Source organism: Thunnus albacares, chromosome 6, assembly GCF_914725855.1.
Source record: "Thunnus albacares chromosome 6, fThuAlb1.1, whole genome shotgun sequence".
Lineage (NCBI taxonomy): Eukaryota > Metazoa > Chordata > Actinopteri > Scombriformes > Scombridae > Thunnus > Thunnus albacares.
The window spans coordinates 24,289,886-24,316,148 of NC_058111.1; the positions used below are offsets into that span (position 1 = coordinate 24,289,886).

General features: G+C 39.4%; 1 protein-coding gene across 2 annotated transcripts in view; it reads left to right on the forward strand.

Annotated features, from left to right (window-relative positions):
• Positions 1–26,263, forward strand: part of dscamb (Down syndrome cell adhesion molecule b) — a 126,320-nt gene that overhangs the window by 89,781 nt on the left and 10,276 nt on the right. The window contains exons 11-30 of one of the 2 annotated variants that reach the window (XM_044354778.1): positions 2,012–2,191; positions 12,186–12,382; positions 12,893–12,989; positions 13,327–13,455; positions 13,547–13,714; positions 14,463–14,533; positions 15,834–16,077; positions 17,267–17,413; positions 18,423–18,578; positions 19,191–19,330; positions 19,565–19,718; positions 19,974–20,091; positions 20,213–20,379; positions 21,074–21,172; positions 21,952–22,140; positions 22,590–22,880; positions 24,604–24,780; positions 25,227–25,257; positions 25,497–25,612; positions 25,726–25,890. In XM_044354778.1, the coding sequence (XP_044210713.1) occupies positions 2,012–2,191; positions 12,186–12,382; positions 12,893–12,989; positions 13,327–13,455; positions 13,547–13,714; positions 14,463–14,533; positions 15,834–16,077; positions 17,267–17,413; positions 18,423–18,578; positions 19,191–19,330; positions 19,565–19,718; positions 19,974–20,091; positions 20,213–20,379; positions 21,074–21,172; positions 21,952–22,140; positions 22,590–22,880; positions 24,604–24,780; positions 25,227–25,257; positions 25,497–25,612; positions 25,726–25,890 (3,036 nt within the window). The remainder of the gene's footprint in view (positions 1–2,011; positions 2,192–12,185; positions 12,383–12,892; positions 12,990–13,326; positions 13,456–13,546; positions 13,715–14,462; positions 14,534–15,833; positions 16,078–17,266; positions 17,414–18,422; positions 18,579–19,190; positions 19,331–19,564; positions 19,719–19,973; positions 20,092–20,212; positions 20,380–21,073; positions 21,173–21,951; positions 22,141–22,589; positions 22,881–24,603; positions 24,781–25,226; positions 25,258–25,496; positions 25,613–25,725; positions 25,891–26,263) is intronic. The other variant, XM_044354779.1, reaches the window with a different exon arrangement.

Genomic DNA, 26,263 nt, shown 5'->3' on the forward strand with positions numbered 1-26,263 from the left:
AGACAGACAGGAAGGCAGCAGGTGAGTTCAGCCACTTGAGCAGGGCAGATGAAGAGGGGGCCCCAGGTGTTTGCTCCATCATCCATATAACCAGGGATGAAAGCTTCACCAACAGAAGGACATCAACCAATGAGGAGTGGTGCGTGTGTGTGTGTGTGTGTGTGTTTGTGTGTGTGTTTGCTAGGTCCCATGATCAAAGGAATGAAAAAATCAGATCTGTCTTTCACCCTTTGATGGGATGTGTGTGTGTGTGTGTGTTTGGGGGGGGGCACTGATGTGTATGTGGCTGTGAGACAAGCAGGCCTCATGCCTGATTAGCACCATCTGACCAGTCCTGATCTGTGCAGAGGGATCAGGCTGAGCAGTATGTGTGTGTATGTGTGTGTGTGTATCTACTCAGCCGTAATGTTAGAAACAAGCTATCCAGAGTAAAGCACCACATGGCACCTTTTTTTTTTTTTTACCTGTTTTTCACATTTTTCCTGATGTTCTCTAATACATTTTTGAACAGGATATCAGTCATAGCAAAGAGGCAATGAAAATAACCACAGAAAAAAATGTATCCAGGGAAGGTGGCTTGGGAAGCTATCGTCTAATTTGTTGTAAGCCAGAGTGCAGTTTGTCTAGAGAATGGCTGTCTAGCATGCTTTTACTGCAAAAGAAGTAGCTAAGAGCCAGATGAGTGTCTCTGGGAGATATGGAACAGTAAGTAAAGGTCAACTGCTATTAGCATAACGACTAGCACTATTTGGATATGCAAAATCCATAATTCAAGGAAGAACACATCTCCCCCGCTCTCCTTTCCTCTCTCTCTCAGAGCCAGGGGAGCAGGAACAAAGTCACCACTTGACCCTTTGCTAGCCACAGCCACTTGACTGCATTTTAATTAAAAAGCAAAAACCCACAGCTCACTAAATGGCCTAATCTCTACACGCTAACTTTAACACGAGCTAATGCAGCATCTGGCTCAGTTCACACGTGTTTAATACTACATGAGCAAGGTGGAATACAGTGCTTTCATCATTATAAGAGCAGAGCACGCACGGTTGCTAAAGACGTTATCCTTATAATTCAGTGTCAGTGACATATCCTACAGATTTAAGGCTGCTATTAGAGATGAGACACTGCATTGTTTAACAATAGAACAAGAGCAATTATATCATTTTCTATTAAAAAGATAGATATTAATTACACGCAGGCAGCAAGCCAGAATGTGTCAAAGTTGCCAAGTCCAATTATTTCAATGATCCTTCAATGATGGATTTTAAACGTCAGTCTGATTGGACTTTTGACTCCACTTATTCTCAAACCAGACAAATCCATGCCTTTAGGATTCCTCTATGCTCAGCTGAGATTACATCAATTTATATTTTAAGGTCATTAACATAGTTGTTGTGAATATTTCCTCCGGATCCATTATCTCAGCAAACATAAATGCACAGAATAAATCCAGAGAGTTGACCATTCACACACAGGAATATTAAGTCAGAGGAAATCCTCGTCTAACTACAGTAAACATCTTCGAATCTCTCTGGCAACACCCCGATGCTGAAGGCTAGCAAGGCCTCTCTGGTCTCCCTCTGCCTGTTGTTCCTCTGCACCAATCTGCTGTCTTGTTGAACACGAGTATTATGTCTGTTCTGATTGCATCACACCGGCAGCTCGGCCCGCTACACTGCACTCAGCAGCTGTTTGGCGGTTTAAGGATTTAGGCCTGTGTTAAGAAACATGTTTACAATCCTCCCTAAATCTGACAGGCTTTGTCATCAAATCTGTAAACACAGATGCATGGTCAGATGAATACACACATACACACACACATACACACACTGGTCAGCTTACTGTATTGTATGCCATGTTAGCATTATACATCTATTTCTCTACTGAACATTTTAGGGCAAAATGTGGGCTTGTGTGCACATTTATATATATATATATATATATATATATATGAAGAGTCACATATTATATTTTGTCATTATTTACACCATTGTTTCTTTTCGTGCTGCAGGCGCAGGCGTCCCCCAGTTTCAGCCCATCCTTCTGAACAGCGGCTCTCGCATCCAGCTGCTGAGCAACGGCTCTCTGCTGATCAAACACGTGCTAGAGGATGACAACGGCTTTTACCTGTGTAAGGTCAGCAACGACGTGGGAGCTGATGTCAGCAAGTCCATGTACCTCACCGTCAAAAGTAAGGGCCTTTATCTGATCAATATCAGCTGATGGGCAGCAATCAATGTGTATTTTAATATCTGGGTTGGCGTGGCAATAGTCAGCCGCAGGATTTTCCAGATAGCTCCTCTTTAAAGACATTAATTTAGCACATAAACAAAAGGAAGTGAGAGGCAGATTTACACGCTGTGCAAATGATTAACAAACTGAGTCTTTCAGATTCTGGTCATAATACATCTAAAACTCTTCACTGGCCCAAATATCCTCTAATATGGTTATAAAACAGTGATTTTATAAGCTAAGCTAAGCATCAAAGGGGTTAATTTGTTGACTTGACATGATATAAATTTGAAGACAGATTTGTTTCAAAACATTATTACTTGGGAAGATGAAAAAAGTAGACCCTTATTCACATTAGCACTTTGTTGAAACACTGAAGGCTAATATCCAGTGACACTAAGGGAAAATTTGCCTGCACATATTTATTTATCTGCATGCAGACAACTTATCTTGCTGTTTCCTATTCTGACTGTATGTAAGCATGTGTCTTTTTGTGTGTGAGTGTTTGTTTTCACTGCTCTCTTCAGTGGTCGGTATGTTAATGTCCCCCTGCTACAGCTCTCCTGCCTCCAGTGAGCATTAGCATGTAGCTCCCCTATAGTGCAAGGAGTGGCTCCTCATATCCATGGGGCTTAGATGCGAGTGGGTCTTATTTTCTCTTTGCTGCTGTTATCAAACTGGAGCATGAGGAGCCCCGCTGACGGGCAGCCCTCTCTCTATCTCTTCTTCTTCGCTCTCTCTCTCCTCACCAGCCAACAGTCTGATTTATAAAACACAAGTACTGTATGCAAAACATGTAAGTGTATGTGTGTGGTTGCATCTTTACCTATTACAAGGAGCACATATTGAACTTCATTAATTCAAGTAAGCCTGATGGGATGGAGATGGTCAATTGTTCAAAATGTTCTATAACTGACCCTGACCCCTGACCTCTTTGTAGAAGAAATGCCAAAGAAAATAATTTGTGTAACAATATCCTGCTGGATAAATCAGGTTTTTTTTTATCAGTAATATCAACTGGCATGTTATGGATATTCATGTGTCACTGTAATTAAGCCTCGCAGTGTACAAGGTTGAGAGCTGCCACTGTGCGAAGCTGTCAGCACTACAGCAGCAGGCTCAGAGACAAACATGCTCTCTGTGTTTTCATAGGTCAGTTTCCTGACTGTAGCACCCAGTTGCTATGCAGCAAGTTGACCTATAGCTGTACTAACCCTTTTTCTTCCATTTTCTACCAGCCACAGAACAACCACTGTGGCTGCAGCTACTCTAACTCAACTCAGCTCTCAGTTTTTTTTCATGCATTAAACCTGTTTTCACATTTGGTTTTACACTGAATGTTTTTGTAAGAATATGAAAATATGAAAAATGCAGGTAATAAATTGGAACTGCATTCATTCATGAGGTGCTTGTACTGTATCTGCTGGACTCTGTTATGCCAATTTGAGTCATTCAGAGTCGAAGACAAGACTCACTATAAGAGAGATGATACAGCTCAGTAATCAGTGCTGATTTACTCCTCTTTTCTCTTCTCTGACCTTTGTTTTTTTATTTTTGAGGCCATCTTGCTGTAACAGCATTCTACTGAGAAAATATGCAGGAGCAAGCAGGGCATAAGAGTGGTTTGTGGTGTGATCCCACTCAACTTTTTGAGATATTTGATGTTTTGAGTTATGCTATGCACACATTTTACAACAAAATAGAGAAGAGAAAGAACACTGGTATGTGTGTGTGTAGTCTTGCTGGTGTGTGTGCATCTTGTAGTGATGTGGGGAGTGTGAGAAGTAAACTGAGATTGCATGCATAGTTTCAGTTTCATCGATTTTTATAGTCGTATTATCTTCCATAGTAGAGGAGAGAGAGAGAAAGAGATCAAGAGTTGACCCACCGAACTCACTCTACTGTTGCTCTAGGCTTCAGTTTCATGCTGTACTCTGCACTATCAAAGGGAATTTTGACAACTTCACTGCTGAATAATGTAGACTTACTTCTCATAAAGGACCAGTAGTTTCATTAAGATGAACTGCAACGGTAACATTATTTACAGCTTTTATTATTTATATCAAAAACATGTTCTTCCCTGAAAGATAAATTTACATTTTGTACAGTAATTTGATTAAAATAAATGAGTTATCATTTTTATTGATATTAATCAACAGATTATGTTTTGTTCACAAGTTGACAGCAGTTGTGTGTACGCACAAAGTACAAAAGTTTTTTTTTTTTCAGTTTGTAACTATAGTTACTGTGCTAGTCACTTAATTCTTATTAGAAATGTACCCAGTGGCTGCTTACAGAATGTATTCTTACTGCTAAAAATCAAATGAACAGTTATGTATTTTTGCAGCACCTGCAAACAGCCGTCTGACCTTTTATACAATTGCAATAATCAATACCAACTCAACCAATCTGAGCAGTTTTACCAAGTACTTATAATTCTTGCAATACATAAAAATGTTTGTACATTTCACCAATCACATTACTTTCCACACATAAAATTATTTGATTCAAAACCACTGTTATCTGATTTAATTTAATCAACGCCATGTACATTTTATTAATACTGCATCTAATCAATAATCATGCTAACACACTTCAAAATGCCTCCATGACGTTATCAGAGTATGTCATCATCAGTAACACTGTAAAAGTGAGTTGTCCTCACTCGTTTAATCAATATTCACTTTGTCCATTTACTTTTGAATTACATTTCTTTTGCAGTGTCATTTAAAACCTCCCAAGTAATTTATGATTCAGTTAGCATTGACATGTCATCTTCATGGCTAGAATAATTCACATTACAGGAAACAGCTGTAAGGGTTTTTAGACCTATGATAATATTCTGTGCTGTCGTACCTCCGCTGCCATTGGCTGCTCTGTCATTACATGCTGGCTCAGTCGCGTGCTTGTCACTCATCAACAGATCACATTTCATGCCCTTTAAACCCTAAACTGTACTCGTACACTCAAGATGCTTTCTCTAAAAGTGTACTTACTCGCATGAGTGGTTTTGAAAAAGGGAGACCATTACTGTGCTCGTATTCACCAACACCATCATGTCCATTTCCCAGTGTTTGTGTGTGTGTGTGTGTGTGTGTGTGTGTGTGTGTGTTTGAGGACAATTACACACTTCTCTTTATTTTTTAACCTTACAGTCTGTTATCATATATACTGCATGTTACTGCTTACATGTGTCTTTACCATTTCATATCTGTTTTCATTTTCATTCATTTATCCATGCCTGCTGCATTGTGTGTGTGTGTGTGTGTGTGTGTGTGTGTGTGTGTGTGTGTGTGTTTGTGTGTTTGTTAGGAGACGCTGGAGTGCATTTCTGCCTCATTTAAATCCGTCAATACTTCAATTAGAAGCCGACAAGGGGCTCAAGGGAAAAGCAGTCCGCATGTTTCTCTGCTTTATTTGCACTCTCTGGCTGTCTTTGTTTCTTACATTTCCAGCAACGAGAGAAAGATTAAAAAGATAAATAACACGTTATTCGTTTCATTTTATACCCTTGTTCATTTGCTGGCAGCTGTGTGTGTCTCCAAGTGTCTAAGTCCCCCATTGCACACAACAAACCATACATTTACTCACCATTTACAGATCATTTTTTAGCTTTATTGAATCAATCTGCTAACAAAATAGTTTTATTCCCAGATGAATATTAGAGTAATACATCATATATTTAAATCATTATACATTAATCTGCACTGCTCTTCTGTGTGTGTGTGTGTGTGTCTGTGCATGTTTTGGTGTTAGTCTTCTTTCTAAATTATAGTGTCAACATAGTGATTCTTGTAAAGTGACAAATGTGCTTGTACAATAGCAGGAATCTTTTGACTCTGTAAATAACCTAGAATCTTTTTAATATATAAAATCTTACATAGCTAATGAATTCTAAAAACCCTTTTATACAGTGGATGATAAGGTGTTCCTCATTCTAATTATCCTATTTTAATATCCATGTTGTGAATTCAAGCATGGTTTGTAAATTGTCAGTAACTGACTGGTTCCATCTAGGCCTGCAACTGCTGATTATTGATTAGTTTTCTGACTTTTTTCTTGATTTGTACTAAAAGTACTGAAAAAATGTCAATATGCTCAGAGCCTGAGGGTACAGTATGTCATCAAATGTCTTGTTTTATCCAGCCAACAGTCCAAAACACAAAGATATTGAATTTACTATCATATATGACAAAGAGAAGCAGCAAATTGCCTCGTAGCGAATGTTTGTCATTATTGCTTGAAAAATAAGTGGAATGATTGATGAAGTAGCTGCCAATTCATTTTTTCTTGATCAATGATTCATCGTTTAAGATCTTGTTCCATCTACAAATGTTAAGATTGCTTCACCACCAAGATAATTGGTAACTTGGGGTCAAGATGTGCCACTGACAGCATGGGCTAGAGAAACAAAAAAGCGTCCACCTCTCTACATTTCTTATCCCTCTTCACCTCCCTCTCTTCCTGTCTGCACCTTTCTGTTTTGCCCCCCCGCCCCCTTTCCCTCCCTCTCCATCCCCTCTGCTTTCTCTCTCTCCCTTGTCTCCCCTCTTCCCACTCACACTTTCTCCTCTACCCGCCTGTGTTTTATTACCAGGCCCCTGTAATATCGCTGGATATTAAAAAATATACATCAACCGAGCAATTATGGGCTATCAAAAAGAATAGGTTTAGCCCGGGGCCCTGCGAGTGCTGCACAGTAGATGCGTAGAGATGAGATGAGGAGGAAGCGAGTGAGTAGCCTCACCTCAGCTCGGGCCACTGAAGCACAACCAAGACTGGTGAAGATTGTAGAACATGTGAGATACTGCAGTCTACTTCACATGGTAGAGATCTTGAATACATGAACATTTTGCATGTTTCATTCACATATATGCATACACATCATGAAACAAAACTAAATGCACACAGATGTATTCATACATGCATATTCATACACAGGAGGGAACATACACACACCTAAACCGAGAAGCATGTGCTCATACATACAAACATAAACAAATATTCTTTTAAACACACACACACACACACAGAGCCTTGCGTACTGTCATTGTGTGCCCTTTCTTGAGTTCTTTCAATGAGCAAACATGAGCCTCGTCAGTGTTAACTTGCACTGCCAAGGCCTCAGATTTAGAAGGAGAAAATAACCCCTGTTAAGAAGCAATAACATTTAGAGAAGGGGCTGAGGAGACTCTTTTAATAGGACTCACTTAAAATTCATAGTTGCTATGCAAAATAAATCAGCGATTTCCTGCGCGGGGGCAGTGGGAAAGGGGATGATGGTGTGGGGAGCGAGGGAGAGGGAGGGGCTGCGAGTGAATAAGAGATGAGGTTTAAACGTTGGCAGTCCCAAGTCTGACACATTCCATCATGTCGGGGGTGGGTGGGGGTTGAGGGTGCACGTACGCACACACTTGTGAGCACACATGCCTACATGCACAGTTGTACACGCACAGAAACACAAGCAGCATACCGTTTTAATTTTTGTTCGCTGCTTCAAAGAAGGAAATGTACTGTGGAGAAAAAAGAAAGAGAAACTGTGTGTATGGGAGATTTGTGTTTGTGTGCTCTTTAACTCTCTGGATTTGAATTCACAGTATACAAATTAGAGCTTGAACAAAACATTTGCCGAATCTAGCTTATCACAAATATACAGTATCAGTATTGACATATGTGTCACCTTATAAGTGACAAGAAATCGCAGAAAAGAAATGCCGAAGATACGTTTGAGGTAATTTACAAACAGTGTTGCCATTACATAGTTTGTCCACCAGAGAGCACTGACAAGTTTATTTTGCAGTTGTAAAATGTCCAGCTTGGTGCATGTCTGTATGCGTCCTCACAACAAAAATTACAGCATAGGTCTAAAATTCAGGCCAGCAAAAATGACCTATAGTTACGTTTACGCCATCTAGCAGCCGTGGTAATTATTACCCGGGGAATTGACACAGTTCAGATGACGTCAGTATAAGATGACTTGATAAGATTATTTTTGCCTAATCATGGTGGCAATGGTTTTGGAAAGTGGCATATATGTGGTCTAGTCCCCATCCGTCCTGTGGAGGGCGTGAAAAACACTCATGTTGTTTTTGGGACTGCAAATTTCTATTTCTACACCTATTCTGTTGTTTCGGTATGACAATGTGTTGATTTCTCACAATTCTTTAATCCCCAAATTGAAGGGATCATCATCAAAAAAAAAGGTTTTATATGTGTTTAGACCTGCAGTGCAGAACTTTTACATATAAATGAACGTCCGTTATATTAAAAACCTTGCCAAATGAGTTCAGATATTGCTGATTAAGCTTATCACCACCAGATAAATCTCTCTGTATTTCACAGCATACCAGAGTTTTTAATCTGGTGTCGGGTTTGACATTACCACATTGGCCAGATGAATGCATGAATAATGCAGACTTCCTCTGACCAATCAGCTAACTTCCAGTTAGCTCTTTAACTTGAAATTCTGATAGTGAAACAAATCATTTCGCGGGGGTCCTGTGCCGCTCTAAAAAAATGTATCTATCGTTTTACAGCCGCAACAGTAGTAATGGAGTAGGCTATGCCAGAGCCTATGACATAAGCACATGTCGACAGTTTGTCAACATTGTTTTTGTAATTACTCTCACTGCCAGAGGGGGGAGACAAAAGTCTCCAGCTCCAGCTCTCCAGCTTTAAGCCTTAAAAATCCAGAACTGACAAGCACATACAAGTAGCTACATTTTTACATGTAGTACTGAAATAATAACAATGGAGCAAAAATAATCTGCAGTGGTGTTCAGCCTCTACACACTACGGGATAGGTTAGGTTTAACACATCGGGGACATTCAAACACTGTCAGGCAAATTGCCATTCACAAGTACAGTTTAATAGATGATTCATTATAATTTCAAGTACTTTAATTGACTTGTGATTGTCTAACCTTCCTGGCACTCCTTCTACAAGCAGACGGTACCAGACTGGTGCCTGTGAAAGGCCAAAACAAATGATTACAAAATTATCTACAAACACAATTTGACCCATGGGAATACAGTATGTGTGGGGAGCCATGTGTGCATTTATAAATTGTGTGTTTCGTTGTTTGTGCTTCTGTTTTGGTTTGCATCTATTTGTGCATGTGCATCACCTCTATTTTTTATCTTGTCATGGTGCAGACATTCATACTGTACATGTTTGCAAGGCCAGTTTCTGTTTCTGTTTGTTTTATTTGTGTATTACTGAAAGTGCAAGGGTGTGTGTCTCTGTCTTTATCCGTGCATGTCTGTATATGTTCAAATGTGTGTGTCTGTGTGAGACAACAGCACGGCCAGCGGACTTGTCTGCTGTGTATGAATAATCAAAGTGGTCTCTCTCATCATTAAATCATCGCTATCCTGGTGGGAGCCTGAGGAGGGAGATGGAGTGAGAGAGCGAGGCAGAGGGAGAGGGATCATAGTTAGCGCTGCAGGGGTCATGCTCTCTCTCTCTTCTCCATCGTGTAGTGTGGCTGAGATGTGTCATGAGCACAAGTCTTTTCTGCTCTCTGTGCTCGCCCACTTAGCTCCCCCAGACACAGCCGCTCTTATCCACTCTTATTCATACATATGCACATGCAGTGTAACACTCACACACATGCACACAGACACATTATTCAGGAGTGTACAGACATTCACACTCTGGCTCAAACACACATATTGCATTTCTCTTGGAGGAGAAGGCCTCCAACCACTGCTATAGCAGTATCTGCCACTACTGTCCTTTTCAATGACATGGTACTGAATTCACTGCAGAACATGTTTACCTCACAGATACTAGAAATCTTTAAATTAACACTTGAATGTGTAATGTAAATAAAAATTATCATAAAGTCACTCACAACAAAATGCACAAAATAATTCAGATAATTGAAAGCTCCTCTAATCAGTATTTCAGTAACAACTGATCAATCAACTTGTAGAAACAAACCCACAGAGAATCACTTGAATCTGCTGTTCTATGGAGCTTTATAGCATCTTTAAGCTAATGGTTTTGTTTCAAGGCCACAACTTTACTGTTGTGGTTCACTCTCACCGCTCCGAATGCAGCAGGAAGCAGTTCTCTGTGAAAAAGCTTTAAAAACCCAAAGGGTGAACATGGTGAAGCATTTAGTACCTAATGAGCCTGATATTTCCCTCTGGAGTTGGTGGAGACCAAAACAGAGCTAAAGGGTGATTAAATATTGGACTTACATTAGTCAGGTGGTCAGAGACACGATTCCCAATGAATGATTATGTTGCTCTGTATCTGCTTGCTTGTTTAAACAGTTCCCAAATTTTATAGTGATAATAATTCAATTTTGTGCCCACAGCTTGTTTCTGCTGCCCCCAAGTGGCCAAAAAATCAATTAAGGCAGATGTAAGGAATGTATCAAGCAAACCAGCAGCAACTGTTGGTCAGACAAAAAAATACAATTTGAAGAGTCTCCCTTATCTCTTTGAAATTATGATGGGCTATTTCGCTGTACTCTGATATTTATAGACCAAATGATTAAGTGCTTAATCAAGAAAAATAATCAACAAATTAAAAGATAAAGACAATCTTTTAATGTAGTGTTTTCAGAGATTGCCTGCTAACAAATCAAAACATAGTTGCACTTTATTCTACATTGTATGGAAGACATTTGAGGTGTTAATGCTGAAATATGTCCTATTTGTGCCTTCCAGTTAAGTTTCTACTTTGTTAGTTGTCTGCCCATGCAGGTTTTTTTCCCCCGGCTATCTGAAATGACAACTATTGAATGTCTCTCTCTTCCTTGTTCATTTTTGAAGTGGTTGTTGTACACTCATGAATGGCATTCTGTCTAAAATAATAGAATAACAGAAGTGGAGCGTTGTTTTTGACACTACATTAGCAGTTTAAAGGTTTCCAGTCATTTCCTTTTTTGCGTGTAGCTTTGAATGGATTCCTGTGCTTGATTCCTTTTAAAGAGATTCTCATAAGCCATCAAGCCGCTGGCAGCAATGTTATCAAATAGTTTAAATTATTTTACCTGCATTGTGATGTCTATAATAATAATTAGGGTGACGTCCATAATGTCCACACTGATAAAGATTAGCATATTCATTCTCTCTGCTCAGAGCTTCAGAACTAATATGGTGTAATCCAATTCAGGAGCTTCACACTTTAGAGATCATTATACTGTGAATAGCACCTGAAAGTCTCTGTGAGGGTTATAATCGGGAGACAGCCTCATGCAAGTAGGGAGAAAAAGACAGAATGAAAGAAAGTGTGAGTATGAGAATAGTGTGAGTACAGACTGTGAGTAGTCTGGGTGAGAGACATTCACAACACACACACACACAGGCTAGATGTGTTGCTAATGAGGCTGGCGTGCAGTTACGGCGTAGAGCCAGACCGGCTCCATGCTTAGACCGATGGGAGTTCAGTCAGGAGTCACCTCTTTCTTCTCCGTTCCTCCGCCTCATCCCCTGAAAGCGGCATGTTACCGTTCGCTGTCGTTATCAAAGCAGGCGCATTCTTACCTGAGGAGCTTTCAATCTCCAAGTATTACTGGAGACAGGTAGACTCAAACATGACTTCATGATGGTCCCTTGTGTGTTTAAATGGTTGTCATAATTGTCAAAGAAAAAGAGAAAAGGAAGCCTTCTAGACAAGAAATACAGTAGAGTTAGAGAATGCATATGTGCCTTTTTGCAGAATGAGATTCTTTCTTCTCTTTTTCTTTTGATGAACACATGGCACTATGAAAGCAATTATTTCCAAAATGGTCCTTGGGGGAAGGAAGTACGTACTCTGTTGAAAAAGGTGATTTTGATATGACTCTAATGACGTCTTCAACAACAGCATGAAATGGCCAAAATCTAGATATTTTAACTGATATATATCAATGACTATTCTCCTTTCTTCATCTCCTTCCTCCCCATCCTCATTCTCCCTGCTCCCCTCCTCTACCTTTTCTGTCACCTTCATCCAGTCCCAGCCATGATCACCTCCTACCCCAACACCACGCTGGCCACGCAGGGCGAGGAGAAGAGGATGAGCTGCATAGCTCATGGGGAGAAGCCCATTATGGTGCGCTGGGAGAAAGAAGAACGCATCATCAACCCCGAGACCAGCCGATACGTGGTCACCGTCAAGGAGGTGGCTGACGAAGTCATCTCCACATTGGTGGTGGGTGCCATGAATTCAGTTTTCACACATTTTTCGATCTAATTTTTGGGGAGCGAACCAGCTTTCAGTCATTTTTATCTTTTCAGACAGATGGAAAGCAGAGAGGGAGGCATGGCAGAGAGAATTCAGGCTGGAATACATTCACATAATCTTAAAATCTACAAGTAGAGTATGAAATATTAAAGAGCTACCTTCTAGTTCAATTTGATGGTTATTAAAACACAGTATGAACGAGAACATGTGTATTGCAATACTGTAAAACTACGGGGAACACTGTGTTGTATGTGACTTGAGATAATTGAGTAGTTAAGTATCCCACATGGTTTAGGATGAAATCCTACCAGAAGTTTGTCTCCTTCTCTTCTTTAATATATAGTTATTGAAGGTGAGTACACTGCCCATCCTCCATTTTGAAAAATCAAATGGGACAAAACATAATTTTAGATTGTTAAAGGATAGTCCGAGTCTCCACCCACCTGAATGCCTTGAATGATCTGTGTCTCTCTGTAGATTATGCCTACTGTTCGTGAGGACTCTGGGTTCTTCTCCTGTCATGCCATCAACTCCTTCGGTGAAGACCGAGGCATCATTCAGCTGACAGTGCAAGGTAAGCTCCCCCTCGCCTCAGACTCAGCTCTGCTCACAGTAGGAGCTTTTTTTTCAGTTGGTTTGTTTGGAAGAAGACAAAATTCCCTCAGGGGTAGTAAAGTTTTCAGTCATTTATTACTTAATTCATTCATGTATTAATTTAATTGCTGCACGGTGTGACTCCTGCTCTTTGCAGCTCCCCCTAATCTTTCACGAGGAAATCAATCGAGTAAAACTGATACATCTATCTTGTCTGTCTGCCATCCAGTTTTATTTCAAGACTCCAGAGTTTTCTCTCTCTCCCACTATCTCTGTCTCTATGTCTCACACACTGTTGTGTTCACACTTTTCCCCAGAGCCCCCTGACCCTCCAGAGGTGGAGATCCGGGAGGTCAAAGATCGGACCATAGCTCTCCGCTGGACCATGGGTTTCGATGGCAACAGCCCCATCACAGGATATGACATTGAGTGCAAGAACAAATCAGGTAGACGTGACTGAACTGCAGTGAAGCGTGTGTGGAAAATGGCACGTGTGAACAGTGACACATCACCTTCTCTCTCCCTGTATTCGTTTAGCTTCATGGCTATCAGCCCAGGTAACCAAAGATGTGTCACCCCAGCTCAACCAGGCAACTATCATTGACCTCCACCCTTCTTCCACTTACAACATCCGCATGGTTGCCAAGAACATCATCGGCAACAGCAACCCTAGCAACGAGCTCACCATCACCACGGATGAAGCAGGTTAGTGAGCTTCTCACAAGGACTTTTACAGTAAGTTATCAGTCTAGGGTACAGCTGAAATAATATTAAACGACACTATCACCAATTCACACTCTTCAAACGTGTCCATTTGGATATTATTAACTTTACACTGTCGCTATAATTTATTTTAATACTTTAACTTTGGTCCTTAGATGACTAACGTGCTGCCAAAATGCTAGTTTGGAAAGAGACCTATTCAGATAAAGTGTCCATTTCCTCCTGGCCCTCAAACCTGTTGAGTCACCTAGAACATTTATTTTATGGTTGTTTTAAATGGAGGCTATCATCTTTTATATCTGGGGAAACAGATCAGTTCACTGTTGCTTTTAGTCAGCTCAATCAGTGTTCACTTATCTTCTATTGCTTGTAATGGTCCCCCCACAGGCATGACAGCACATTAAAACGGGACATATTACTGGATTCATTGCAAAAAATAAAGTCATGAACTTCAAATTAAATAAAACATGTATCATTTCTCACATTATTTCCAGAGGTTAAAGTTGATGATGTTACAAGTTTTTTTTAATGATTATTAAGCTGCAAGGTGCATGAATGAGCAAGAGCATGAATAGAATATATTCTCAACTCAACAGCACCATCTAGTGTAATTGAAAGGGATGAAGTAGGGTGAAGTAAAAGGGTGAAGTAAATTGTTCTTGATGGCGGATCATCTCTCCCATTTAAATACGAGAGTGCAGTAATGTTGAGTGATGTGTTTCATTTACAGCTCCTGACGGCCCTCCACAAGATGTCACTCTGGAGCCCACCTCCCCTCAGAGTATTAAAGTTTCCTGGAAGGTGCAGTCAAATTTTATGTGTCTTACTATGAGCCGACTGAAATACATACCAGCATGTAGAATATGTACTATAATGTACATCTTGTCAGTCATTACTGTATGAATTAAACATCAAATGGTAAAATATGACAATATGTAAAAAGTTGTAAAACAGTGTCTGGGCTGCTTTTCATTTTTACCATTATTTTGCTGTTTGTTTTTATTTTTGTTATTTACTTTGGACTCCAGAAACACTAGCAATCACTTAATAATAAATAAATAGATATAGGCATCTAAATAAATAGAAAGATATATATATATTAAAATAGCCTAAACCAGGAGTTCCCAACCTTCTTCCTTAATGGATCTCCATTCTATCACTGAGTAAACTGATGACTCCTGATGAAATAAGATATTTTATGGATATTCTTATATTATATTCAATGCATAACAATAACAGCACAGAACAACTGATAAACTGTACAATTAACCCAAATAGTGAACACAATAACTGCAGGAAGTTTGTGTAAAACTTGCAATTTGGATGAATACCGAGCAGGTTATTTTCTGTGAATATTGCATCAGAGATGAGTTTTCTTTATATTTTTGAGAACTTTCTATACAATTCTCTGTCTGTATTATATATATATATATTTTTTTTTATCTAACATACATACTTAATAGGCTTCTTTCATTCTGTGTTTTCTTCTCCCTGATGCTTGGCCATTGTTCTGTTTGCGCTTTGGTTGTTTTAACTTTGTACTTTTCTAATGCACAATGAGGCTATTTAGCAGAGAGTGGATCATTTATATCTTGAATAACAATCTAAACATTAAAATGAACAATTACATTTACTTGTTTTCTTCACAGAAATTAATGAAATGCAGAAATATACTGTATATTAAAAAAAGTTTTCTTACACCCCTTAAAATCAAGAAGGCCTCTCAACCCCCTGTGAAGCTTTAGTGACCCCTAGTGGGGGTCAGGACCCATAGGTTGCGAACCAGTGGGCTAAACTACATGGTTAAAGACAATAGGTAGCATTAGAAAGAGAAACAATGATTTTAGGCCTTAGGCAGTGTACAACTTCAATTCCAGGTTTATTTTACAACCTGGTACTATGGTGATGATAATTTGGTCATGATTGTTTATACATGTATGAAATTGACAGAAGATATAGTAAGTATAGTAGAGTAATGGTAGTTCATATGTAACAGATAAAGTTCAGGGGCATAACCTTGCAGAATCATCCAAAATTATTGTCCTATTTGCTGTAAAAGCTGTTTATGACTGTTATTCCTCTATTAATCCTCGTCTTGCAGCCTCCCCAGAAGCACCTGCAGAACGGTGTGATTCGCGGCTACCAGGTGGGCTACAGGGAGTACAGTCCTGGTGGGAGCCACCAGTTCACCATCATCAGTGTGGACACCACAGGAGACACCACAGAGAGCATCTTGCTGGACAATCTGAAGAAGTTCACTCAGTACAGCGTGGTGGTGCAGGCTGCTAACAGGGCAGGGACTGGGCCATCCTCACAGCAGGTGGTCACCAAAACCCTGGAAGATGGTAAGCAGGGGATGTAGGTGATATGAAGTGTTATATATGTGTTATATGTCCAAGGTTGGAGTCTATGTGTCACTGCTTAGGAATTTATTATTAATATTTAATAAACTATTATTTGGTTAATTAGGACATCACTTTAAGTAATTATATCCTGTTATTTTTATTATGTGCATTAGTTGCGGTTTTAGTTTTTATCTTGAACTGGATTAATGAGTTTTGAACCAGATTCCTCCCATTTTACACCAAATCATTAAGATGCAATGAGTCTCAAATAAGCTCAAACTGATTTTTTGTAAAAGACTACCATCTACTGGACAATTTTTGAACAACATCAGACACGGTTCAGTTCATGGCTGTGATGGAGTGGGATGTGTACTTGGGTTTTATAAAATATAAACAGTTCCTTAATTTTTTTGAGAACCCTAACAATTTTCAATGAAACAATTCAACTTGAGGGTGGGAATAAATTAATTGATTTAATTATTATTATTTCTTCAACTTAAAGTTTCAAACAGGCTCACTAAGCACTGTTAGTATGTGTTTTACCGGCTGTAATAAAATCATTTCACACTTTTCTTTTACAACAATAAAAAAATCTATCTTTTTATATCTACATTTTCATACAGAATTTTTTTTTTTTTTTAAATGAGGATGCAATGGTAATTATGTGATAGAGATGGTATCTTGGCTTGATAGCTCCTTTAAGGACAGGGACTTTGATCACAGAGTGGGGCACAGAGAGTTCAATCCAAATTAACTTTAATGATCACTCGTTGAGTAAATACAGGTCATAGATGAGCACAAGGTATTGGTTTGGATGTTTTGGGGTAAATGTGGGTGTGTGTGTGTGAGCTAAAGAAAACTGAAGGAATAAAAATACAGTATTAATCTTCAATAACATACAGTTTGATATATACATGAATAACTTGTTAATATTATTCTTGAATAGTTAAATGAAATAGACTGGTTAAGTTAACTCTAAGCACTCTGGTTTATGCATGAAAGAAATTAGTGATATCTGTGTTATATATGTTACAATCACATTACTTTTGAGATATTGAAGAACTACAACATTTTAATCTATTTTAAACATGAGGCTACTTGTCCAGATTACCACACAGATCCTGTTACCACTTTTGAAGTGTCCATTAAGCCCCCTCACCGATATTTTTTCTTCTCTTGTCAATGTTAGTGCCGTCTCGGCCTCCTGAAAATGTCCTGGCTGTGGCCAAGTCTCCAGAGGTCATCTCTCTCTCCTGGATGCCGCTGCCCAGAGAGGCCCTTAATGGAAACCTGCAGGGCTACAGAGTCATCTACTGGGCCAACCTGCCTGATGGAGGTATTAACATGCACACACACAAACACTGATATAATTTATAGATCAATAAAGTTCACTTGCCAATCAAGTCTATATTCTATTCATCTGATCGGACATTAATGCTGTCTTCAGCATTGCTGTTGCTTGTTTTCACGGTTCATCCACTAGGGGAAGCTGTGGCATTATCATACTGTAATATACTGTTGTGTGTTGCAGACGTGGTGTAACTTGAATAATTCAAACTGTGTGTGATGTTGTGTTTTCTAAAATTTCATACCATGTTTTGCGAAATTTTGAGATAAAAGCAGTTATTTTCAGATAGATAATAAATGATAATTACCTCAGTAAAGGACAAATGTGGCTCTCCATCTACTTTATATCTGATTATTTGAGGTTTATGTGTTATCTGTTAGCATTTTTGCACATTTTTCAACAACTTATTTGCACTAGTAGTAGCATTTGCACTACAGGTAGTGTTATCTCTCTTGTATATATCAGATGATTTACACACTTGATGAACAATATCAAATTTTTCAAACAATTTGTGCCACATAACAGTATGAGATGATTGTTTTTTGTAATGCTGATCAGCAATGGGCATACAAACTCTGCAGTGCACAGAGGGAATAGTTGTGGTTCTTGTGTTTTTCCCTTGATTGTATATTGCGCTGAATAGCAGTGATCCAACCTGCAGTCTGGCCAGTCTCCATCAATAATTCACAATGCAATAACTCACTGAGGCCCACTGCCTGAGTGACAGGACAAGAGGAGAAAGGGAGAGGAGAGCAGAGGAGAGGAGAGGAGAGGCGTTGTGAACTGTTAGAGCAAATGAAAATTAAAATCCCTTTATGGCTGTTAAATTGAAACTCTTCATTATGCAGTGAAGTGCTTAAAGTCCACAAGAACATTTAAAGTTGACTCCTCAATTACACTGGACCAAATGTCTAACCCATATTATCAGAGGAAAATAGTATTTGTGAACCATTTTTGATGCCCAGGCTTATTATTTTATCTCCTTCTCCTGTGTCAGAACTGGGAGAAATCAGGAACGTGACCACCAGTCAGCCGTCTCTGGAGCTGGATGGTTTGGAGAAGTACACTAACTACAGCATCCAGGTCTTAGCCTTCACCAACGCTGGAGATGGTGTCCGCAGTGAACAGATCTACGTGCGCACTAAAGAGGATGGTATGCCACAGTACTGGATATGAAAGAGACAACACATTCAAGTTTATGTTCATCTTAAATCTTAGAAAATAGAGAAATTATCTGTAGAAACATTTGTTTTCTTCTGCTTTCAGTGTTTTCAGGTTCTGAAACAAATTCAACCAATTCAAGTTCTTACTTTAAGTCATGCAGGGATACAGTAGGTAGACAATGAAAATGTATTAAAATGTAAACATACAGTGATGATTGTAGTTATTTGAATATCATATGTTCTGACCAATTCAATGATACCTGGAATTGTTGTTCAGTTTTTTATGTCAAATACTGAAAATCCACTGACATTACCAGTTATGTATCAGAACAATTTACTTGATACTGAAAGACATTTTTGCACAATAACAGCACACACAAGTCAAGGATTATGGTTCTTTGTAGTGGTGGATAAGAACACTTACAACTCATATTCATCATGACCTGTTTCAAGATTATAAAACAAACTGGAGTTTTGGTCGGTTGAACCTACATCACATACTTTAATGCATATACTGCTTATTCAGTAGGATATATAGCAATACTCACTTAAACTACTGTACATATTCATGCATACTCTTACTCTGTTCTTTTCTTCCCTAGTTCCTGGTCCTCCAGCAGGAGTGAAGGCTGCAGCTTCCAGCAGCTCTGTGGTGTTTGTCTCCTGGCTGCCTCCACTCAAACTCAACGGCATCATCAGGAAATACATCGTCTTCTGCTCTAACCTGCATCCGATGGTAATAGTATTTGTATACCACAAGATTTTCATTGGTTTTGCTCCACTGTCCTACCCAGTCTTTACAGACAGGAATAGTGATCTTGAATGATAATAAATCATGGTACACTTCCATTTAATTATGATTAATATTGACTATGGTACCCGTGCTGCTACATAACGCTCTGAACTACGCTTCTGCATTCTGAACGCTGCTGCTTCCCAATGATACATGAAACCTTTCCCTCTCTCCGGTTTGCAGGTGATGAGCGAATTTGAGGCGTCTCCAGATGCGTATTTCTACAGGATCCCAAATTTGGCTCGGAACAGACAGTACAGTATCTGGGTGGTGGCGGTGACTGCTGCTGGTCATGGCAACAACAGCGAGAAGATCACAGTGGAGCCTCTGGCCAAAGGTAAACCATATTAACTTAAAATACTTAACAATCTCCTGGAATATTGTTTAGATTCATACTATTTGATAATTTTTCCACAATTTGCTTGCTTGAAAATATAGATAAATTCACTGGCATGTTTTTAGCTAGTGATGCCTGACAACAAGGATTTGCCTCAAACATTGGTGTTTTAAAGATTTGCAGCATTTTAATGGATTTAAAAACTTGTGTGTTAGTTGCTACATGCATCAGGTTGTGTGTGTGTGTTGCTTTCAGCTCCAGCCAGAATTTTGACCTTCAATGGGACAGTGACCACCCCCTGGATGAAAGACATTGTTTTACCATGCAAGGCTGTTGGAGACCCTCCTCCCACCATCAAGTGGCTCAAGGGAAAGTAAGTTACACACAAACAATAATATATTATGTATTATTATAATATTATCAAATATTATCAAACTTTTCATCATTATCCATATAGTAATAATATTCCTAACTTTGTTACTGTCTTTCTCCAGCACCAATGGGACTCCTACCCCTGTCCTGGTGGATGGCCGTCGTAGTGTCCATAGCAACGGCAGCTTCATCATCCGCACAGTGAAAGCAGAGGATTCTGGGAACTACAGCTGTGTGGCCAGCAACAATTGGGGGTCAGATGAGATCACACTCAATCTGCAGGTCCAAGGCAAGTAGTGATTGTAGTAGTTTAACTACCTCACTGATCACAGTGTTTTAATAAAGCGATACAGAACATGAAATCTTTTAATTTAGGAAAAGCTCCTCCATGGTAACAACATTGTAGAGAGTTAAAGAAGAAAGGCTGGCATTGTTTTGTCTTATCAAGAATAATATCCCTGAAGAGACCAAAACCAACAATTTATCCTGCTTCCAGGCATTTTATAAAAAGCCAAAACTTGATGTAGTTTCTGCCTCTATGCCACAGAACTCCATTGTTGTGGAATAACTATTAAACTCACATAAAAGAGCCATAATGTTGTGCTTGGTGACAACATTTTTTATAACAATGAACACAGCTTGGAATTGGAACAGCCCTTAGGTTATATAACATGTACTGTTGATGTATTTCATCACCAGATGCTGAATACGCTTTTTTTGTACATTTCTTATCCTATCAGACCTGTAAGCACAAGTTTATTTCTTACTGTTCCTGTAGCTGCAAAAAGTTCAAGTAAAAAGACAAAAAGATGGAGAACAAAATATCCCCAACAGCATGGGCTAGAAGTGTGGTCACAGCAATTCAACAGGGAGCATCATGTTGCTTTTAAAGAATGGGAACTGATTGGATAAGACAACGTGAGGCAATTTAATGTGAATACTAACAGTGCAATGAACTTTTTGTTTATCCTCATAATCCACAGTCCCTCCTGACCAGCCACGCCTCACAGTTACTAAGACTACCACCACATCAATCACGTTGTCATGGATACCTGGAGACAACGGAGGGAGCTCCATCAGAGGTGAGAGGCGACACACTGGCACATAGATACACAACAAATACATCTGAAACAACACAGTGGACAGTTTCGTTACAGCAGAATTTGATGTAAACAAACACAAATATGCTTCAACTACATACATTATCCTTCATGCAGAAACAATCACCTCCCTTCAGCTGCCTGTGATAACCAATATCACCTCCTCCTTCACTCTGTCCTAACATCCCTGTTCTTGTTTCTCATTATCTGGTGGTGGGGCTGAATACTTGAGCCCTCAAAGATAGATTAAAAAGCAGCAGAGAAGATTAGGTCTGTTTAAGTGAGAGATTAAAGCGCTCCATCTTAAAGAAAGCGCAATCACAGTAAGACTATATGTGGTGATTTATCATTGCTCCTAATCAGGGCGCTGCTGTCTTCAGAGTTGTAGTCGCTGTAAAAGCTGTCCATGATACCTTCTCTGTGATATTTGTTTTGCCTCCCCGCTCACAGCATCATCCATCACCGAAACACACACACCTAAGCTTACAATTGTCTATTTTTAGCCTTGCTTGTGGCGTGCTCTAGGGCTGGCAATGCTGGTTGGTCAGTGAGCCTGTTTTCAGTCTGTTATCCTAACACTTTTCTGTTTAGTGGATTGCCATTAAATTAAATACAGATATTGAGGATCACTCAAAATGATGGTGGTGATCCCCTAATTTTCTATGTAGGGCCCTCATCAAACACTTTTCACACATCCAACACTTCAGTTCATGCTAAATATTATCATGTTTCATTCTAATTGTAGACATTTTCCTATACAGGTTACATCCTGCAGTACTCAGAGGACAACAGTGAGCAGTGGGGCAGTTTTCCCATCAGCCCCAGTGAGCGCTCCTACCGTCTGGAGAACCTAAAGTGCGGCACCTGGTACAAATTCACCCTGACAGCCCAGAATGCAGTGGGTCCAGGGCGCATCAGTGAGATAATTGAAGCAAAGACCCATGGGAAAGGTGGGGAACTGGATTAGTTTTCTCTGATATATTGTGAGTTTTTGGTCTCAAGATTGTGAAAATGTAAAATACAGTGCTTTGATATCAACTAATCACATTGTCTGAGATGATTTAATGCAACTTCTTTTGGGATTTGTGTTCCCATACCTACTGTATACTGCATTGTTTTCTCTAATAAATGAATATATAGGTAAGGGAGTAGTGTCTTTTCTCAGCCATTGCAAGATGATGACATGATAAGATTTTATTTCCATTGATCCTAAAAACTCATAACTCAAAACTCCTCTAAAACCCACTGAATAGTGTCAAATTTTGGATATAAAATCTACTTACAGAATCTTCAATTAATTTTACTTGTATTCCCCTGTAAACGTAATCATGTTGGTTGACTTGCACTGTAACATGTTGATCATGTCCATAATCTGTTAACCCTTTTATCTTCTCTTCAGAACCCCAATTTGCCAAAGAACATGAACTCTTCACCAGCATCAACTCCACCAGGGCCAGACTCAACCTGGTTGGCTGGAACAATGGCGGCTGTCCTATCACCTCCTTCATTCTGGAGTACCGAGCCGTGGAGTCAGCCACCTGGACCACAGCCCAGCGCACATCGCTGACCAAGAGCTACATCCTGTACGACTTGCAGGAGGCGACCTGGTACGAACTGCAGATGAAGGTCACCAACAGCGCTGGCTCTGCAGAAAAGAGGATCACCTTTGCTACTCTCAGTGCTGACGGAAGTGAGTTTGGATTAAACAGACTGCCACAGAGTTGTGCAGATGCCGAGGAACAGGAGTATCCGTAGCATCTGATACTGACACTGATTGTTTGTGAACTTAATATATAGTCAAGCGCCATTTTAAAAAGTTTCAGACAAGAATAGTATCACAATACTTGAATAACATAAACTAGCAATGATGCAAAAAAGACAAATAAATTGACAATTTGCAAGAATAAAACATCTTTTCTTCCCCCTAAACAACACAAGAGGAAAACAACAACAAGGATTCCTCTTGTGTTGTTTAAAGGCAGTTCTACGTTATGGTATTCTCAAACAAAGTTTTGCAGGAGACAATTATGTTTCACACTAATACACAATAAGTAGGAGGAGGTTTTTAGGTCAATGGAAAAGATAGGAGTAACTTGTTTTATAATAGTGTCATTACATCAATCATTAAAACAATGTTAAATTGCAGTTGTGATGTGCCATTCTGCAGCTCTGCCTACAGTACAGTAGATGCTTTAAAATTACTTATGAATCAGACTGTTTTGTCAGCCTTTGACAGGTATTCTGAAGGCTCAGTTGAGTAGGAAAATGGGGACGGTCTTCAGATTCTCCACGGGCCACAGTGTAGCATTATTTGCCGCAGGCTACAGATTGTGTCAGTCACACACAAAGGAAGTGTATAAGCTTTAAAGAAGGATAGGAGGTGGTGAGAGCTCTGTGGTGCACTCCAGACTATTCATTAATTTCCTTTGAAGGGTTTTGCTGAGAAGTGTAAGCTGCCTGTCAGGATGTTATGTATGTGTGTGTGTGTGTGTGTGTGTGTGTGGGCAAGCATGTTTGTGTGGATGCTATTGTCAGTTTGTCAGTGGTTCTATAGCTCAGCTCAGCTGCCGCGCAGCAGCCCAGGAGACTAACAGCACATATTCGGTCTCATACAAACCTGGTGCCCCAGCCTCATTCAGCTACAGGCTATTCTACTCTGACTGAGGAGAAAATATATTTTTACGGTGAAATTAAGGAAAAGGAAGTCCTTAGGCATCTTTCCTGGCAACATAATAATCAATAAAGCATGAGTGGGTTTGAATCCACCCACTACTTTGTGGAGATAACAAGTTCTCCTTGTGTCTGAATGTGTTTTCTCCCACAGTTCCAAAGACATCCAGGTGGGTGAATATGAAACTTTAAATTACCTGAAGAATATGTTTATCTGTCTATTAGTTATGTGTATGGCCTCTCTATGATGAACCCATAGGCTCCAGATCTCTGTGACCCTGTTTGAAAAATGGATGAATGTATGGATGGTAATACAAATATAACAATAAACAAAGCTCAAGTTAGAGGAAAATAAAGAACTTTAATTGCTTTTCTAAAGTGCTTAGAACAGCTATAATTGCTTTTAAATTGTGTAGATCAACTGGAAGAAATGCAGCTTAAGGGATTCATAGCTTCCAAATCTACACATTAAAACTATGCATGTAGAAAATCTCTATTGGTTTCCTGTAATCTTTGACTGCGTTTAATCTTGTTTTTGGTGCATAAATGAGAAAATATAGCAAGTGTGATTTTTAACTAACGTTTCACACCAACAGCAAAAAACCAAGCTAAATATATAATATCATGTGGGAATACTCCGTAGAGCACACAAGTAATAAACCCTCTTTAATTCCAGATGAAGCTTCTTTGTGTTTGAGCATTAATTCCTCATTAAATGTTTAAATCTGTTTATTTCCTCCAAGGTACCATCCCTCCCCTGCTGAAAACAGGAGATCCCATCTCAGACAACATGTCAGGCAGCGGAGGTCTGAAGATGGTGGTGACCATCACGTCTATTCTTGTGGTAGCTGTCCTGGTATTTATCATGCTTATGGTGCTAAAGAGGAGAAGGAGGGAGCAGAGGCTCAAGAGACTCAGAGGTACATATCAGTCAAATCATGATTTATTTTGTATACATTTTTCTAACACATTTTGTATAGATACATGTTGAATACATACACACATCTAGTCTATGGTTGAGCATGGCTGTTTTGCATATATACTCACTCTGACACATGCATAAGCCCACAGACTAAAGGAAAGCAATACATTTGGTGTCATGGAATTAAAGTGTTAAGTGCATCTGAAGCAATTAAACTGAGCTAAACCAAAACTGGGGCTAAACTTCGCTTTTGTAATGAAGAAACTTTACTTTCTCTTCAGGTCAAACACCTCCAAGTTCATTTTTTCAACCCTTTAACATGCTTTTGCTGCCTTTTTGTGAGAGGAAATCGTCAGTCACAGTGTACAATATTTCTCACTGCTGTAGCTTATCAACTAGGACAGTACTGTTACGGTATTAACTACCTCTTTGCTGACTTCACAGATGCCAAAAGCCTGGCAGAAATGCTGATGAGGTATGTATGTTTAATTTTAATTTATGATCACTGCTTTCCTTTAAGCAGCGGATATAAATCACAATGTAGCCTGGAGTTACAGTACCTATCACTAAAAATCAAATATATTGCACACAGGATATGCTGTCCCTCTCTTACAGCTACTTATCAACTTAAATGAAATTGAATTAGCGTTTCTGCGATACAATGCGAAATCACGCAGCTGAAAAGTAATTAATTTTTCTCATTAATCTGCTCAGTAAGAACACACGGACACCAGACACAGTGAACAAGCAGCAGCAGACGCTAAGAATGCACATCGACATCCCCAGAGCCCAGCTCCTCATTGAGGAGAGGGACACCATGGAGACAATCGGTAAGACAGTCACCAGGCATTACGCTCATAACTGACTAAATTAATTATTATTTCTCATTATTGTTTTCTTTTCTCTCTCTCTTTCCTTTCTTTCGTTTCTTCATGTCTCCTAGATGACAGGTCCACCGTGCTGTTGACAGACAATGACTTTGGGGAGACGAATAAGCAGAAGTCCTCTACAGTGACCCATACAGTCCATTACCAGTCTCTGTCCCAGGCCACTGGACCGCTGGTGGACGTGTCCGATGCCAGGCCTGGAACCAGTGAGTCCCATCACCGTCAGTGCTCAACATTTATTTTCTTTACTACTAATCTTACTTCTATACTGCTCACATGTGTTACTAGTAATAATATGATACAGTTGGGTAGAAAAGTGTTTTATGGCTAAAGCAGGTATTTTGTTTTTTATTTGTTTCTTTGCAGCCATGAATCATGTGCTGCTAACTTTCCTCCTCAATCTTCTTTACATGGTTATATTCTCATAGATGGATGTCACTGTAAAAGAAAATTGCCTCACCACTAAAAAATACAAACTAATAATAACCTTTCATTGCACATTCATCTGAATTACATGCAAGAGAAAAATTTCCACCCTGTCCTTTTTTAACTGTAGACTGCACTCATACAGTATGCGAGGCGTTTTTCTGCGGT